This window comes from Salvelinus fontinalis, chromosome 6 (genome assembly GCF_029448725.1).
Source record: "Salvelinus fontinalis isolate EN_2023a chromosome 6, ASM2944872v1, whole genome shotgun sequence".
Classification (NCBI taxonomy): Eukaryota; Metazoa; Chordata; class Actinopteri; order Salmoniformes; family Salmonidae; genus Salvelinus; species Salvelinus fontinalis.
The window spans coordinates 78,199,340-78,217,071 of record NC_074670.1 but is presented as its reverse complement, the minus strand read 5'-3'; the positions used below and the strand labels follow the sequence as shown (position 1 = coordinate 78,217,071).

General features: G+C 43.4%; 1 protein-coding gene across 1 annotated transcript in view; it reads right to left on the bottom strand.

Annotated features, from left to right (window-relative positions):
* The window catches only part of LOC129858500 (transforming growth factor-beta-induced protein ig-h3-like), a 31,043-nt gene extending 14,373 nt beyond the window's left edge, over positions 1 to 16,670 (bottom strand). Inside the window, exons 1-9 of the mRNA XM_055927774.1 lie at positions 16,624 to 16,670; positions 16,118 to 16,375; positions 15,800 to 15,898; positions 6,160 to 6,224; positions 5,792 to 5,949; positions 2,698 to 2,862; positions 2,132 to 2,278; positions 1,861 to 2,002; positions 626 to 838 (exon numbers count right to left, since the gene is read on the bottom strand). Coding sequence (XP_055783749.1) covers positions 626 to 838; positions 1,861 to 2,002; positions 2,132 to 2,278; positions 2,698 to 2,862; positions 5,792 to 5,949; positions 6,160 to 6,224; positions 15,800 to 15,898; positions 16,118 to 16,375; positions 16,624 to 16,655 — 1,279 coding nt within the window. The 5' untranslated portion in view covers positions 16,656 to 16,670. The remainder of the gene's footprint in view (positions 1 to 625; positions 839 to 1,860; positions 2,003 to 2,131; positions 2,279 to 2,697; positions 2,863 to 5,791; positions 5,950 to 6,159; positions 6,225 to 15,799; positions 15,899 to 16,117; positions 16,376 to 16,623) is intronic.
* Positions 16,671 to 17,732: the final 1,062 nt, after the last annotated feature.

Genomic DNA, 17,732 nt, shown 5'->3' with positions numbered 1-17,732 from the left:
CTCAACTCCTATGGCAGTCAGAGACCTTCTCAGACTCTCAACTCCTATAGCAGTCAGAGACCTTCTCAGACTCTCAACTCCTATAGCAGTCAGAGACCTTCTCAGACTCTCAACTCCTATGGCAGTCAGAGAGCTTCTCAGATTCTCAACTCCTATGGCAGTCAGAGACCTTCTCAGACTCTCAACTCCTATGGCAGTCAGAGACCTTCTCAGACTCTCAACTCCTATAGCAGTCAGAGACCTTCTCAGACTCTCAACTCCTATGGCAGTCAGAGACCTTCTCAGATTCTCAACTCCTATGGCAGTCAGAGACCTTCTCAGACTCTCAACTCCTATGGCAGTCAGAGACCTTCTCAGACTCTCAACTCCTATGGCAGTCAGAGACCTTCTCAGACTCTCAACTCCTATGGCAGTCAGAGACCTTCTCAGATTCTCAACTCCTATGGCAGTCAGAGACCTTCTCAGATTCTCAACTCCTATGGCAGTCAGAGACCTTCTCAGACTAAATGACCATTACTAATAATCTCATAAAAGAAGGTAGAAGTCCAATAGCTTGAATTACAGCCTTATATTTGGCGTTGACGCAACAACTCTCAACTTAAGGATCTGGCTCTGATTTGAATACCTGAGTCTGGGATGAGGAGCTCGTTGATGTAATGGACGACTCCGTTTGTCCCCAGCTGGTCTTTCATCTGGACGATGGCCTTCCCGTTGAGGGTCATGTCAGTCCCATCACAGCCCACCTCCAGAACAGTCCCCTGTAGGGTCTCCAGAGGACTGCCAGATGTGATAGACTCTGCACACTGCATGTTCTTCAGGATGTGATAGTTCAGCAGGTCTGGATAGAGAGTACAGACACAAGTAGAACTTACTTCACGTTAATAAGTCATTGGGTTTCCGTCTCCGATATCTATCTCCCCGTTCTATATCCAATATCTATCTCCCCGTTCTATATCCAATATCTATCTCCCCGTTCTATATCCAATATCTATCTCCCCGTTCTATATCCAATATCTATCTCCCCGTTCTATATCCAATATCTATCTCCTCGTTCTATATCCAATATCTATCGCCCCGTTCTATATCCGATATCTATCTCCCCGTTCTATATCCGATATCTATCTCCCCGTTCTATATCCAATATCTATCTCCCCGTTCTATATCCAATATCTATCTCCCCGTTCTATATCCGATATCTATCTCCCCGTTCTATATCCAATATCTATCTCCCCGTTCTATATCCAATATCTATCTCCCCGTTCTATATCCGATATCTATCTCCCCGTTCTATATCCGATATCTATCTCCCCGTTCTATATCCGATATCTATCTCCCCGTTCTATATCCGATATCTATCTCCCCGTTCTATACCCGATATCTATCTCCCCGTTCTATACCCGATATCTATCTCCCCGTTCTATATCCGATATCTATCTCCCCGTTCTATATCCGATATCTATCTCCCCGTTCTATATCCGATATCTATCTCCCCGTTTTATATCCGATATCTATCTCCCCGTTCTATATCCGATATCTATCTCCCCGTTCTATATCCGATATCTATCTCCCCGTTCTATATCCGATATCTATCTCCCCGTTCTATATCCGATATCTATCTCCCCGTTCTATATCCGATATCTATCTCCCCGTTCTATATCCGATATCTATCTCCCCGTTCTATATCCGATATCTATCTCCCCGTTCTATATCCAATATGCATCTCCCCGTTCTATATCCAATATCTATCTCCCCGTGCTATATCCAATATCTATCTCCCCGTTCTATATCCAATATCTATCTCCCCGTTCTATTTCCAATATCTATCTCCCCGTTCTATATCCAACTGTCCTTTGGATTCACCTCTCAGAGCCACGGGGTCTCCCAGGATCCTGTTGAGCATTTCAGTGGGGATCTTCTCAAAGGCTTCGTTGGTTGGAGCGAACACCGTGTAGTGACCATCGCTCTCCAGCATTTGGGTCAGACCAGCAGCAGCAACAGCAGTCTAAAAAACATAGAATCACAAACTGAATCAACACTGAATCATATCATATGTTTAACATGTATAAAATGGTAAGAGAGTTCTGTATGAATGAATGGATGAAGTGACAAACTGTTAAAGTCGTTTACTTACACGAAGCGTCTCCAGATCATCATCGGTGTCGATGAAAGTGTGCACGTTGTTGGTAACCGCGGTGATGACTCTGTCCACGACGTGCACGATCCCGTTGGTCGCATGCTGGTCTGTTTTCACCAGACGAGCACAGTTCACCGTTACAATCTGCAATGACGAGAGAACATGTTGTGATCTTTTGTTCAGCTGTCTTTCGATCGATGGTCAACGTGACCGTTTGAAAAAGAAAGATTTTTAGACCACGAAATGTCTGTTCATGTGTCTTTTTGTCGTTGAGCTTGTCTCTCTAGAGGTTCCAACTTCCTTGGTCATATTGCACAAACAGATCTGGGCCCAGGCCAGGTCACAACATCATATACCTTCCAATCACAGGAGGCTGGTGAGGGCAGGATGGCTGACCGAAATGAAGTGAATGGAATGATACCAAACAGATGGAAAACCCTGTGTTTGATGTGTCAATAGCATTACAGCCATTACTATGAGCCCGTCCTCCCCAAATTAAGGTGTAACCAACCGCCTGTGCTTCCAATATAATGCAACATTAACATTGGACAGATGCTACTCACTCCGTTGGGGTAGTGGTGGATGTGAACGTTGAAGTCTTGGTACATGGAGGGGAAGGCAGATCCATGCTTCAGGTCCTCAGAGGTCAAACGGCGGTTCACCATGTGGTAGTGGAGTGCGTTGAGCAGCTCAATATTCACGTTGCTCACCAGAGCATCCAGGATTTCCTACATAAAAACCAGAGTCATATTTTCATCAGAATAACAATCAGTCACAAGCTAACAATATACACTGAACAAAAAATATAAATGCAACATGTAAAGTGTTGGTCCCATGTTTCATGAGCTGAAATAAAAGATCCCAGAAATGTTCCGTACGCACAAAATGTTTATTTCTCTCAAATGTTGTGCACAAATTTGTTTACATCCCTGTTAGTGAGCATTTCTCCTTTGCCAAGATATTCCATCCACCTGACAAGTGTGGCATATCAAGAAGCTGAATAAACAGCATGATCATTACACAGGTGCACCTTGTGCTGGGGACAATAACAGGCCACTCTAAAATGTGCAGTTTTGTCACAGAACAAAATGCCACAGATGTCTCAAGTTGAGGGAGAGTGCAATTGGTATGCTGAATGCAGGAATGTCCACCAGAGCTGTTGCCAGAGAATTGAATGTTAATTTCTCTACCATAAGCCGGATCCAATGTTGTTTTAGAGAATTTGGCAGTATGTCCAACCGACCTCACAACAGCAGACCACGTGTATGGTGTCGTGTGGGCGAGCGGTTTCATGATGTCAACGTTGTGAGCAGAGTGCCCCATGGCGGAGGTAGGGTTATGGAATAGGCATGCTTAAGCTACGTACAACGAACACAGTTGCATTTTATCGATGGCAATTTGGATGCGCAGAGATACCGTGATGAAATCCTGAGGCCCATTTTTGTGCCATTTATCCTCTGCCATCACCTCATGTTTTAGCATGATAATGCACGGCCCCATGTCGCAAGGATCTGTACACAATTCCTGGAAGCTGAAAATGTCCCAGTTCTTCCATGGCCTGCATACTCACCAGACATGTCACCCATTGAGCATGTTTGGGATGCTCTGGATCGACGTGTATGACAGAATGTTCCAGTTCCTGCCCATATCCAGCAACTTCGGACAACCATTGAAGAGGAGTGGGACAACATTCCACAGGCCACAATCAACAGCCTGATCAACTCTACACGAAGAAGATGTCGCGCTGCATGAGACAAATGGTGGTCACACCAGATACTGACTGGTTTTCTGATCCGCGCCCCTACCTTTTTTTTTAAAGGTATCTGTGACCAACAGATGCATATCTGTATTCTCAGTCATGTGAAATCCATAGATTAGGGCCTAATGAATTTATTTCAATTGACAGATTTCCTTATATGAACTTTTGTTGCATGTAGCGTTTATATTTTGTTCAGTATATACAGTGCATTCGGTAAGTATTCAGACACCTTGACTTTTTCCACATTTTGTTACGTTACAGCCTTATTCTAAAATGGTTTAAAACGTTCTTTCCCCCCTCATCAATCTACACACAATACCCAATAATGACAAAGCAAAAACAGGTTTTTAGAATTTTTTGCAAATGTATAAAAAAAAAAAACTGAAATAACACAATTTCATCAGTATTCAGGCACTTTCCTCAGTACTTTATTGAAGCGCCTTTGGCAGCGATTACAGCCTTGAGTCTTCTTGGGTATAAATGATGCGACAGCTATTTTCAGGTCGCTCCAGAGATGTTCGATCGGGTTCAATTCCGGGCTCTGGATGGGCCACTCAAGGACATTCAGAGACTTATCCCGATGTCCCTCCTGCGTTGTCTTGGCTGTGTGCTTAGGGTCGTTGTCCTGTTGGAAAGTAACCTTCGCCCCAGTCTGAAGCACTGAGCACTCTGGAGCAGGTTTTCATCAAGGATCTCTGTATTTTGCTCTGTTCGTCTTTCTCTCGATCCTGACTAGTCTCCCAGTCCCTGCCGCTGAAAAGTATCGACACAGCATGATGCTGCCACCACCGTGCTTCACCTTTGGGATGGTGCCAGGTTTCCTCCAGACGTGACGCTTAGCATTCAGGCCAAAGAGTTCAATCTTGGTTACATCAGACCAGAGAATCTTGTTTCTCATGGTATGAAAGTCCTTTAGGTGCCTTTTGGTAAACTCCAAGCGAGCTCTCATGTGCCTTTTACTGAGAAGTGGCTTCCGTCTGGCCACTCTACCATAAAGGTCTGATTGGTAGAGTGCTGCAGAGATGGTTGTCCTTCTGGAAGGTTCTCCCTTCTCCATAGAGGAACTCTGGAATTCTGTCAGAGTGACCATCGGGTTCTTGGTCATCTCCCTGACTAAGACCCTTCTTCCTGATTGCTCAGCTTGGCCGGGCGGCCAGCTCTAGGAAGAGTCTTGGTGGTTACAAACGTTTTCCATTTTAAGAATGAGGCCACCGTGTTCTTGGGGACTTTCAATGCTGCAGAAATGTTTTAGTACCCTTCCCCAGATCTGTGCCTCGACACAATCCTGTCTCCGGGCTCTAAGGACAATTCCTTTGACCTCATGGCTTGTTTTTTGCTCTGACATGCACTGTGGGACCTTATATAAACAGGTGTGTGCCTTTCCAAATCATGACCAATCAATTGAATTTACCACAGGTGGACTCTAATCAAGTTGTAGAAACATCTCAAGGATGATCAATGGAAACAGGATGCAACTGAGCTCAATTTTGAGTCTCATAGCAAAGGGTCTGAATACTTATGTAAATAAGGTATTTCTGTTTTTTATTATTGATACATTCGCAAAACAAAAAAAACGTTTTGCTTTGTCATGATGGGGTATTGTGTGTAGATTGATTAGGGAAATGTCATTAAATGTAATCAATTTTAGAATAAGATTGTAACATAACAAAATGAGGAAAACGTCTGAAGGGGTCTGAATACATATATATTAAAAAAGACATGAACTTGGTTATAGCTACTGCTCCTAAAAAGGAACTTTGAAACTCTAATGTGGTTGATTAGGCGGACACCACGTAGCGTAACACAATATCTCTAGATGCAACAGGATTGGGGTGAATTATACTTCATTTTTCTGGTTTTCTCTCAGTGTATCCCTCTCCTGTGAAGACGAGACTCACAGTGGGTAGGGCCGCCCAGGCCTGGTTGCTGGGAGCGAAAAAGGTGAAGCTCCCTGGTCCCTCGATCTCCTCCCTCAGCTGAGCCCTCTCTGAGTACATCTTAGTGGTGGCGGCTCCAACCATACCCAGCGTGTTGTAGATGTTCACCAATGGCAGGGCTGGAAAAAATTACACTCTTAAACGTCATATGGGGGAATGTATGAAATGTCGACTTGATGGGTGTATATTTCTCAACCAAAGTGAGATGCCATGTTTTTGTTTGACAGGCGTCTTGTCTAGAAATAATTCTCCCACATTGATAACTAGCTGTTGCATTATACGGATAGTAAGTGAGTGAGCTATAACTCGATTTGCATATTTCTTCTTACCAGCAGGACAACCCTTCTCTCCTGGAAGCTTCTCGTAACCGGGGCAACACTCATAGCTGATCACCCTGTCGACCAATAAGAACACACAGCCAATCAGAGATGAAAACAACAGGTCAGTTTTCTCATGACCCTTTCAAATCAAAAGACTCTAGCCTTGTCGCAGATATTGTTTGTGTTGTCTTGCCACAAACAGATCTGTGACCAGGCTACAAAAGACTGAGCAATATGTCTTAGGATAAATGATTCAACCACATGCTATACACATAGTTCTGCCATTTTGTGCATTTAAGATATTTCCACAATAAATCTAAACTGGGCTCAGCTGGTCCTGGAAGGTAATAAAAGCTAATTTCCTCAGAGAGAGAGAGAGGGAGCAGAGGAATCCACTGACCCAGGGTTGGCCAAAGGAAACTCCTAAAAGGGGACTAAGGGACCGATAGTGAAACACAGGCTCCCGTCCAGTAAAAACAAAAAGAGAACAGCAAAGCAAAGGTGTACCACTAAGCTACCTGATAAAAATGTGAACCTTAATGTTAAGTAAAAGATAAGTGGTATATATCCACGAAAAGGAAGCTTTTAACTAGCTACAGTTGAAGTTGGAAGTTTACATACACTTAAAACTCGTTTTTCAACCACTCCACAAATTTCTTGTTAACAAACTATAGTTTTGGCAAGTTGGTTAGGACCTCTACTTTGTGCATGACAAGTCATTTTTCCAACAATTGTTTACAGACAGATTATTTCACTGTATCACAATTCCAGTGGGTCAGAAGTTTACATACACTAAGTTGACTGTGCCTTTAAACAGCTTGGTAAATTCCAGAAAATTATGTCATGGCTTTAGAAGCTTCTGATAGGCTAATTGACATAATTTGAGTCAATTGGAGGTGTACCTGTGGATGTATTTCAAGGCCTACCTTCAAACTCAGTGCCTCCTTGCTTGACATCATGGGAAAATCAAAAGAAATCCGCCAAGACCTCATAAAAATAAAAATAAATTGTAGACCTCCTCAAGTCTGGTTCATCCTTGGGTGCAATTTCCAAATGCAAGAAGGTGCCACGTTAATCTGTACAAACAATAGTACGCATGTATAAACACCATGGGACCATGCAGGCGTCATAACGCTCAAGAAGGAGACACGTTCTGTCTACTAGAGATGAACGTACTTTGGTGCCGAAAAGTGCAAATCAATCCCAGAACAACAGCAAAGGACCTTGTGAAGATGCTGTAGGAAACAGGTACAAAAGTATCTATATCCACAGTAAAACGAGTCCTATATCGACATAACCTGAAAGGCCGCTCAGCAAGGAAGAAGCCACTGCTCCAAAACCCCAATAAAAAAGCCGACTACAGTTTGCAACTGCACATGGGGACAAAGATCGTACTTTTTGGAGAAATGTCCTCTGGTCTGATGAAACAAAAATAGAACTGATTGGCCATAATGACCATCGTTATGTTTGGAGGAAAAAGGGGGAGGCTAGCAAGCCGAAGAACACCATCCCAACCGTGAAGCACAGGGGTGGCAGCATCATGTTGTGGGGGTGCTTTGCTGCAGGAGGGACTGGTGCACTTCACAAAATAGATGGCACCATGAGGGAGAAAAATTATGTGGATATATTGAAGCAACATCTCAAGACATCAGTCAAGAATTTAAAGCTTGGTCGCAAATGGGTCTTCCAAATGGACAATGACCCCAAGCATACTTCCAAAGTTGTGGCAAAATGGCTTAAGGACAACAAAGTCAAGGTATTGGAGTGGCCATCACAAAGCCCTGACCTCAATCCTATAGAACATTTGTGGGCAGAACTGAAAAAGCATTTGCGAGCAAGGAGGCCTACCAACCTGACTCAGTTACACCAGCTCTGTCAGGAGGAATGGGCCAAAATTCACCCAACTTATTGTGGGAAGCTTGTGGAAGATTTAAAGGCAATGCTACCAAATACAAATTGAGTGTATGTAAACTTCTGACCCACTGGGAATGTGATCAAATAAATAAAAGCTGAAATAAATCATTCTGACATTTCACATTCCTAAAATAAAAGTAGTGATCCTAACTGACCTAAGACAGGGAATTTTTACTAGGATTAAATGTCAAGAGTTGTGAAAAACTGAGTTTAAATGTATTTGGCTAAGGTGTATGTAAACTTCTGACTTTAATTGTACATTCGGTGGCAAGTTCTCCATACAACCAGAAATCAAGAAAAATGACTAAAAGGATGCTGGTCCATTGTGTAAACATTCGTATTACTAATCAAACAGTGTCACACATAGGTTATAGTATGGAACACAGTGGCAACATTAACAATATATAACACACAAAGAAAGACAAGGCAAAAGCTGTGGAATGCTACACAAAAAATCATTTGGCATTTTGCAGCCCCTTGCTACACTCCAACCCAAGTACTCCAGCTCTGGTCTCTTGACCCTCCCAAGGGAGGTCAGATCCCACTCAGACCAATCAAAACTCTTCAGCAGAGTACCTGCCCATCTTCTGAAAACATCTGAAACCCTCTCTTCAAGCTGTAGCCCCCCCCCCCCCCCACCCCCCATAGCTTCTTTACTGAGGAAAATGTCAAGGAAAGGGATGTACGAGTCATACAACTGAATGCCTTCAACTGAAATGTGTTTTCCACATTTAACTCAACCCCTCTGAATCAGAGAGGTGCGGGGGGCTGCCTTAAACGACATCCACAGCGGGTTAACTGCCTTGCTCAGGGGGGCAGAACGACAGATTTTTACCTTTTCAGCTCGGGGATTCAATCCAGCAACCTTTCGGTTACTGGCCCAACGCTCTAACCGCTAGGCAATTTACTATGACTGAGATATGTGGTTGTCACACCTAGCTATTTTAAGATGAATACACTAACTGTAAGTCACTCTGGATAAATGACTAAAATGTAAAAAAGAGGACCAACTCTGAGTCCTAACATTGATGAAAGTCAATGGAAAACTACCTGAGCCACACACAGTCTATACCCACTTGGTTACGTCAACCCTAGTTAACCACACCGTCCCCACAACCCACTTCAAGCATAATGAACTATACTGTAAAAGCTGTTAAAGACCAGGCAATGATCTGAGCTATCAGCTCCTGTTATACTCCTAGGGAGAGGGTAGTTGGTAGCTCAGGAACATGGTTAGGGGACAATCCAAACATTCTGCGAGAGCGCGCTGGGGGGGGGGGTTACGGGGAAACCCTGTAAAACACAGTAGCCAGGAAACCAGACCAGACTGATTATCAAAACAGATGGTAACTCAACTTTGATTTGTTCTCCGCAAGCATAAACAAAGATGGTAGCCATGGATTTCTGACAAAATAAACAGGAAGGTCGTATAATTCAAACACAGTGTACATTGAGACTTCTAAGTGTTGAGGCAAGCTGTCCACCATACAGGAAGTACTAAAGAAGACACCGAAGGCCCATTTGACTTTATGGGTTCCATGTTGAAATCAGCATGCTAGACAGACTTGGATTTCCCACACAGTCATCTCTCACTTTGGCATTATATTCATAGGTACTGTATCAACAAACAAACAACATTTTTTCTTGCTTTATTGATTAAGAATAGACAACAAAAACGTTCCTTTCCCAGACAAAATAACAAGATGTAATTTGTAGTAAAAGTAAGCGTGTATAAAGCTTTATAGACCTGTTAGCTTTGGGATTCACCTTTGGTGAAATGTTACTACTTCAAAACATAGTGTGATTGCTGAGAAAACAAAAGAACCAATGCATTGACGTTGAGAGTGGGGCTTTGGGAGGTAACTAAGGAGTGTTGTTAGTGTTATTGGTGACTCATAGTTATGGGTTCTCTCCTCAAGTGACCTGTAACCTCTCTAGCACCAGCAGCACCACGTCCCCATGGCCTACATCCGAACCCATTACATGTTAAGCCCAGTGGCCACTCAGTCACACAGACAGGGATTGTTCAGATCAGGACGATGAAAGTTGCTAACACACCACAGTGTTCAAAACTGCCCTCCATCCAGACCTGGGTTCAAATACTATTTGAAATTAGAGATGCACGATATATCGTGAGCATATCGGAATCGGGCGATATTTGTGAAAAATTACAACATAGGCATCGGCCCGATGTCTAGTTTAACACCGATGTGCAAAACCGACGTCAAAGCTGACGAGGCATACCTATATAACGTAAGAAGATGGCGTAATGACGCCACGGAAAATACAGCGCTACACAGAACAAAAGCATAAAGATACTAAGCTCACACTTCCAACAACTAAACAAGTTCAAGTCCAGCAGTCATTTGAAAAGAGTAAGAAAATATCAGCGAGACAACTCAAAGGCAAAATCCATTAACGCCAAGATAATGGAATTCATTGTCCTTGACAATCAACCGTTCTCTGTCGTGGCTGATGTTGGCTTTCGCCGACTGGTCGAGCACCAGTACACACTATTTTTCAGATGTTGCCCTACCGGAGTTAGACAGTATTGTTGAAACGTACATCTATAAGCTGCTATTAGCTTCACGACTGACATTTGGACTAGTGATGTCAGCCCCATGAGCATGCTGAGTCTGACAGCACAGTGGGTCGACGAGGATTTAGTACTGAGGAAAGCCCTATTTCATGCTCAAGAATGTGCTGGTTCTCATACTGCTGCTGCCATTTCAATGGCATTTGAGAACATGTTTGAAACATGAACACACTTCTGGCTCCATTCGAACAACTGACTGGAGACATAAGCCCATCAACAACAGACGTGATACCCTCTGTCATGGAAACGCCTGCTCAACAAAACTGCCCACACAGACCGTGGGGTTAAAACTTACAAAAGTACTCGAGGTGAACAAGCAATTCGGTGTCATTCTCTCGGAGCCTCTTTACTGTGTCGCCACCATGCTCGATGCTATTGTTAGATTACTTGTTACACTTGTGTGTATTAGGTAGTTGTTGGGGAATTGTTAGATTCCTTGTTAGATATTACTGCACTGTTGGAACTAGAAGCACAAGCATTTCGCCACACTTGCATTAACATATGCTAACCATGTGTATGTGACCAATAACATTTGATTTGCTAGGTACAAGGACCGCTACTTCGATGCAGACAAGAAACAGGGTTTACGTGAAATGTTACAGACACAGCTGGACAAGATGGAAACAGACACAGTGACAGTGCGCACCGAGGAAGAGAGGCCACGGACAGAGCTGAAACTTCACTGTGGGACATGTATGAAGAAATCCTGGTTGAGAATGAAACGACTGAACAACGAAACAGCACAGCAAGTAAGTGAAATAGATAGGTTTTGATTGTTTTACTGGTAATGGGGACATACGTAAATGGCAACAAAAAAATGTTTTGGTCAGTGTGGTGTGTGAGAACCTTTATTTAACTAGGCAAGTCAGTGAAGAGCAAATGTTTATTTACATTGAAGGCCTACCCCGGCCAAACCCGGACGACGTTGGGCCAATTGTGTGCCGCTCTATGGGACTCCCAATCACGGCCGGTTGTGATACAGCCTGGATTCGAACCAAGGACGGTAGTGACGCCTCTTGCACTGAGATGCAGTGCCTTAGACCGCTGCGTCCATGTGTGTGTGTGTTAACTATTTAACCGTACTAGAATGCTTAAAAGGCCGTGAAAATTTTAAATATCGGTTATCGTATCGGACAAAAATGTAATATCGGTGCATCCCTTTTTGAATAAAAAAAAATAAAAAACGTTCTGTGATTTGTTTTTTGCTTGCCTGGTAATAACAGGCCAATCTAATAGTCCCAAAACGGCAAACCCCTGCACCTCCGGCACTACAGACAGGCTAAAGGATACCAGTATTATAAATGTTCTACATAGTATTTTAACTCGACTCTCTCTTTCCATGGATGTCTGTCTCTGTCTGGAAACATAATTAAATCCAAGCAGATAAAAGCCTTTTGAAACCTTTGTTGACACGAGCCCAGGTTTGTCCTTTTGAGCCCAACTCTCAATCTCCCAGTCCCAGCCTTCTCAAATTGACAGTTAGGCCTGGCTTGCTATGGAAAAAGTCACATTTTTCATGGCTCCCTTATGAATGATTAGTGTGCGTTTAGGGACGGAAGTCTCTCAACAGTACCCTCTAAAGCCATCATTTCCTCCAAAACATCCAGCGCCCACAGCAAAGTTTCACTTCCTCTTCAACTTTCAGGAGATTTCCAATGAAAGAAACACTGTTGTGAATCGCCAGCAAACGTCTCCCGTTACATAGTCATCAAGTTTGTGTCTGTGATAAAAAATTATACAGGAAACATCCAGATAATTTCACAATACTCATCAAGGGAGATAAAATAACAAGACAAATCCAGGAACAGAAGACTCTCTCTCTCTCACACACACTCACACACCAAGACCCACTTATCTTAAATAGCAAATGCCTGTTTCCTTAACACACCCATTCCCGTGCACTGCAGGGCAAGGCAGTATAATGGTGTGTAACAGTATAACTTTAAACCGTCCCCTCGCCCCAACACGGGCGCGAACCAGGGACCCTCTGCACACATCAACATCAACACATCAACAAACTGACACACACGAAGCGTCGTTACCCATCGCTCCAGAGCAAGGGGCAACACTACTAATAGGTTTCAGAGCAAGTGACGTAACTGATTGAAACGCTACTAGCGCGTACCCGCTAACTAGCTAGCCATTTCACATCCGTTACAGGTGCATTGGTCGACACATGACTTTCCCATGCCATACAAAACCTACAACAAAGTCTCAGAGGAATGTTAGACAGAGCAATAACCAATAGCATCTTGCCCCCTGCAGGGACGTTAACATTGACGTCGATCAAACCACCGCTACTGTGTAAGGCTGTCAGTGCCTTTACTGCCCATTGTCCAGGACAGGGCCAATCTGGAAGATTGATGTTGGTAACCCGAGTTGTCCTTTTACCCTCAGAGGTGGTCAAGCTATTTAACACTACCCGGACTGATTGATTAGAGAGACACAGGGTATCCATGATCTACTGTGTAACTACCTAGCTAACCAAGTTATTTGTTTCCCCCAAACTAACTCCCTAACTAACCCAAATGAATTACCTAGCTAACGCCAGCTATTTATCTCCCCAAAACTAATTACCTAGCTAACCCAGCTATTTCTCTCCTCCAAACTAACTACCTAACTACCCCAGCTATTTATCTCCCCATACTAACTCCCTAACTAACCCAAACTAACGCCAGCTATTTATCTCCCCAAAACTAATTACCTAGCTAACCCAGCTATTTCTCTCCTCCAAACTAACTACCTAACTAACCCAGCTATTTATCTCCCCATACTAACTCCCTAACTAACCCAAACTAACTACCTAGCTAACGCCAGCTATTTATCTCCCCAAAACTAATTACCTAGCTAACCCAGCTATTTGTCTCCCCAAAACTAACTACCTAGCTAACGCCAGCTATTTATCTCCCCAAAACTAACTCCCTAACTAACCCAGCTATTTATCTCCCCATACTAACTCCCTAACTAACCCAAACTAACTACCTAGCTAACGCCAGCTATTTATCTCCCCAAAACGAATTACCTAGCTAACCCAGCTATTTATCTCCCCAAAATTAATTACCTAGCTAACCCAGCTATTTATCTCCCCAAAACTAATTACCTAGCTAACCCAGCTATTTCTCTCCCCCAAACTAACTAACCCAGCTATTTATCTCCCCATACTAACTCCCTAACTAACCCAAACTAACTACCTAGCTAACCCAGCTATGTAGCTCCCAAAAACTAGCTAACCCAGCTATTTGTCTCCCCCAAACTAACTACCTAACTAAACCAGCTATTTATATCGTCCAAACTAACTAACCCAGCTCTTTATCTCCCCCAAACGAACCCAGCTATTTATCTCGTCCAAACTAACTACCTAACGAACCCAGCTATTTATCTCCCCATACTAACACTGAAACTTATCAAACTTCCAGTCCATGTCAACGTCACAAAAAGAGAAGAGGATACAGCAGCAAAGCGGATGACTCAATGATTCATGGACGAGTCATTTCCGAAGTCAATTTCGCAATTTTACATCTAACTAAGATTTTTGGTGCAGTATTTCTAAATGCAAAAATTTGATTGAAAACGAGTCGTCTCTCGTTGAATGACAACAAAGTATTTATTGAAGAATCGCAACTATTGACGAATCACCAACGGGGGGGGGGGGGGGGGGGGGGGGGGGGTGTATACCTTGGCTACTGACTTGGGCTTGCTTCAAGAAAAAAATGTTGTGTGCCCGAAACAACCCCCCCCCAAAAAATACCTTACCGAAGTCCAAAACGAACAGAAACGTCATCATAATATATGCACAAACTCTTTTGGCTGGGAGGCATGCGGATGCCTTTCTGCTGTGAAATTCACGATTTAAAAAAATATATATATTTAACTAGGCAAGTCAGTTAAGAACAAATTCTTATTTACAATGACGGCCTATGAACAGCGGGTTAACTGCCTTGTTCAGGGGCAGAACGGCAGATTTTTTACCTTGTCAGCTCTGGGATTCAATCAAGCAACCTTTCGGTTACTGGCCCAATGCTCTAACCACTAGGCTACTTGGACCATTAAGTCATTAACATTTTTCCTCTCCCATGACTGTTGGGACATCTTGCATTATAGCAGACTATTCATCCCAAATGGAACCCTAGGGGCCCTGGTCAAAAGTAATAGGTTTCTGGTTAAAAGTAGTGCACTATATAGGGAATAGGGTGCCAATTGGGACACACTCACTGTCTCATCTACACTGGCATCAGACTGTCCTGGCAGATCTCAACGACCGAAGGAGAAGTTCTCTCCCATTTTGAACGCACTCCCTGTCTCATCTACACTGGCATCAGACTGTCCTGGCAGAACCCAATGACCGCAGGATAGGTTCTCGTAAAATGATGAAGAAAAAGCATTTCCCACTTTAACATTCTGGTTACCAACTGAACCAATCTTAACAAGGTTTTGTAATAACAACCTCAATCCCAGAAGATGATTGAAAACAGACCTCACTGCATGTCACTTTTACAACAGCGAGTCATTATGTTTCGTTCGCGACGTAACTATTTGTGGCTACTGATTCAGGAAGGAATTTCACTTATGTACTCTTTAAAACGGTCACCTTCATCACACTTACTCTTTGAAGATGGGGAGATTTTATGCAAGCTGGTGTTTGGGACTAATTTGAGCATAACTCAAAGTCAAAGCAATTCCTTCTCACTGTACGCCATTTACTGTACATCTATGCTATGGTTTACATCCCACATCTGTTGGTTTCCGTCCTTACCCCTGCAGCTTCCAGCAGAATAGAGGTGAAGGTCTAATGTTTTCAGCTTGACAATCTTAGTTGGGAGTTCTCCTTCATGAAACCCACACGAAAGGAAAATTCCTCATTTAAACCAGTGGAAAACTCATAAATCCTTCTTGAAATCTATTGTTTGCGTATCTAAATGAACAATAAAGGAAATGGTCTGCTCAGCACAAATGACCAACAAAAAGTTTGGGATCCTCATCCTTTCTGATGAAGCGCATCCTATCCATCCACACTAGATTTATAGTCTACACCAGTAGGCTAAATACAAATATATTGACGCAGCACGTTATAATAAATCAACTCACTGTCAACCATTAAAATCAACATGCATGTTAATAACGTGTTTATATTACACTCACGTCTGCTTGCCGCAGATCTTGCGATGGTACCATTGCTTGCAGTTGGTGAAGTATTTCTTGTCAGTCCCTTGTATCTTTTGCATCGCGCACACGTTGGGTCTAAAAAGAGATGAGAGAATATTTCATTGCTTTGCAGTTGTGAAGCACAACAAAGTATGCCATTAAAAAATTAGTAGGCGTTGTAGGTTCTATATTTTTCTAACATAAAACAACAATCCTCCTTCGTAATTATACGAACAAAAGTCATGTTTGCTGTGAATTGCATAGCGCAGAAGGTTCTAAGTGCACATCATCACTTGAATAAGTTAGCAGCCTTACCCATGCTGCCGGCCTCTTATCCTGCTGTGTTGAAGAACTGATTGATAGGGTGACTTTGCCAAACAAATCGTTGCAATCAAGGTGAGCGCCAGAGTGAATAAAGTTAAGTGCTGCATTTTTGACCTTTTCCCCTTTATTCCGTCCGCCTCCGCACTCCAGACAAGTCCGATAACGATGCGACCATGAATATATAGTGAAGGAAACAGTTCTGGGGAGGGGCGTGGGGAGTGAGCCAAGATAGGCGTGGGGAATGAAAACCTTTTGCACAAAAAAGAAAATACGAAAATAAGTCAAACTAACGGAGTCAATCTTATTTTACCACAAATACAGTAATGATATGGAAAGAAAATAGATTAATTCACGTGAACAAATATATTTTTGAGATACATTTATTGGTCATCAAATTAGTGCCAAATGCAATGCCATCCCTCGTCTGAGACATGAAGACTTGCATCAGCTCCTCAAGCTAATGCCTGGGTCAGCCATTAGATACATGGATATTTCACCTTCTGAGGACATCTACTGTAGAACTTCTCATAGCCACGTCATCTAGCCTTCTGAGGATATCCACTGTAGAGAGTATCAAAGCCAGGACATCTATTTTACCACAGAAATTCTCAGTTTGACCTGAACAAAGTTTCTCAGCCAATAGATTCAGTCATTGGTTTGGACTGGGAACCCTGGACTGGGAACTCTGACAAAACTGCTTTTTGTTAATACAACTGTCTCACCCAGAGTGTTTCAGCAAGCAGGGATGAATACATTGCTAAATGGGATTGTCTTCCTCTGACCCTATTGCGTGGGCTGAGTCACTGGCTTACTGGTGCTCTTCCATGCCGTCCCTAGGAGGGGTGCGTCACGTCGTGCCAGGCTTTTTTCACTATATTCGACTTTGAGTGGGTTGAGTCACTGACTTGATCTTCCTGTCCGGTCCCCCCCCCCCCCCCCCCCCCAGGACTCGTGCGGTGGGGGAGATCTTCGTGGGCTATACTCAGCCTTGTCTCAGGGTAGGACGTTGGTGGTCTGTTGATATCCCTCTAGTGGTGTGGGGGCTGTGCTTTGGCAAAGTGAGTGGGGTTATATCCTGCCTGGTTGGCCTGGTCCAGGAGTATCGTCAGACAGGGCCACAGTGTTCCCCGACCCCTCCCATCTCAGCCTCCAGTAGCTATGCTGCAGTAGTCTATGTGCGGGGGGGGGGGGGGGGGGGGGGGGGTCAGTCTGTTATATGTGGTGTAATTCTACACTTGAAGGCAATACAATCACTGATGAATGATTTCTAGTAATATTATGCACATTTACGAATAATGCATCAAACTATTCAAAAGTGAATCCAATATGTTTTAGTAAAAGGATAATGATGACACAAGCTAACAGTGATAAGGAACATTCTAGATTACATTGCCAGGGTTAATTACACTGCCAGGGTTAGTTACGCTGTCAGGGTGCCAGCTACAGGATCTAGACCACATTTTAACCAACTGCACAGAGCTCTGCTGTCTACCCTGTCTTCCCTGTCTGCCCTGTCTGCCTTGTCTTCCCTGTCTGCCCTGTCTGCCCTGTCTGCCTTGTCTGCCCTGTCTGCCCTGTCTGCCTTGTCTGCCCTGTCTGCCCTGTC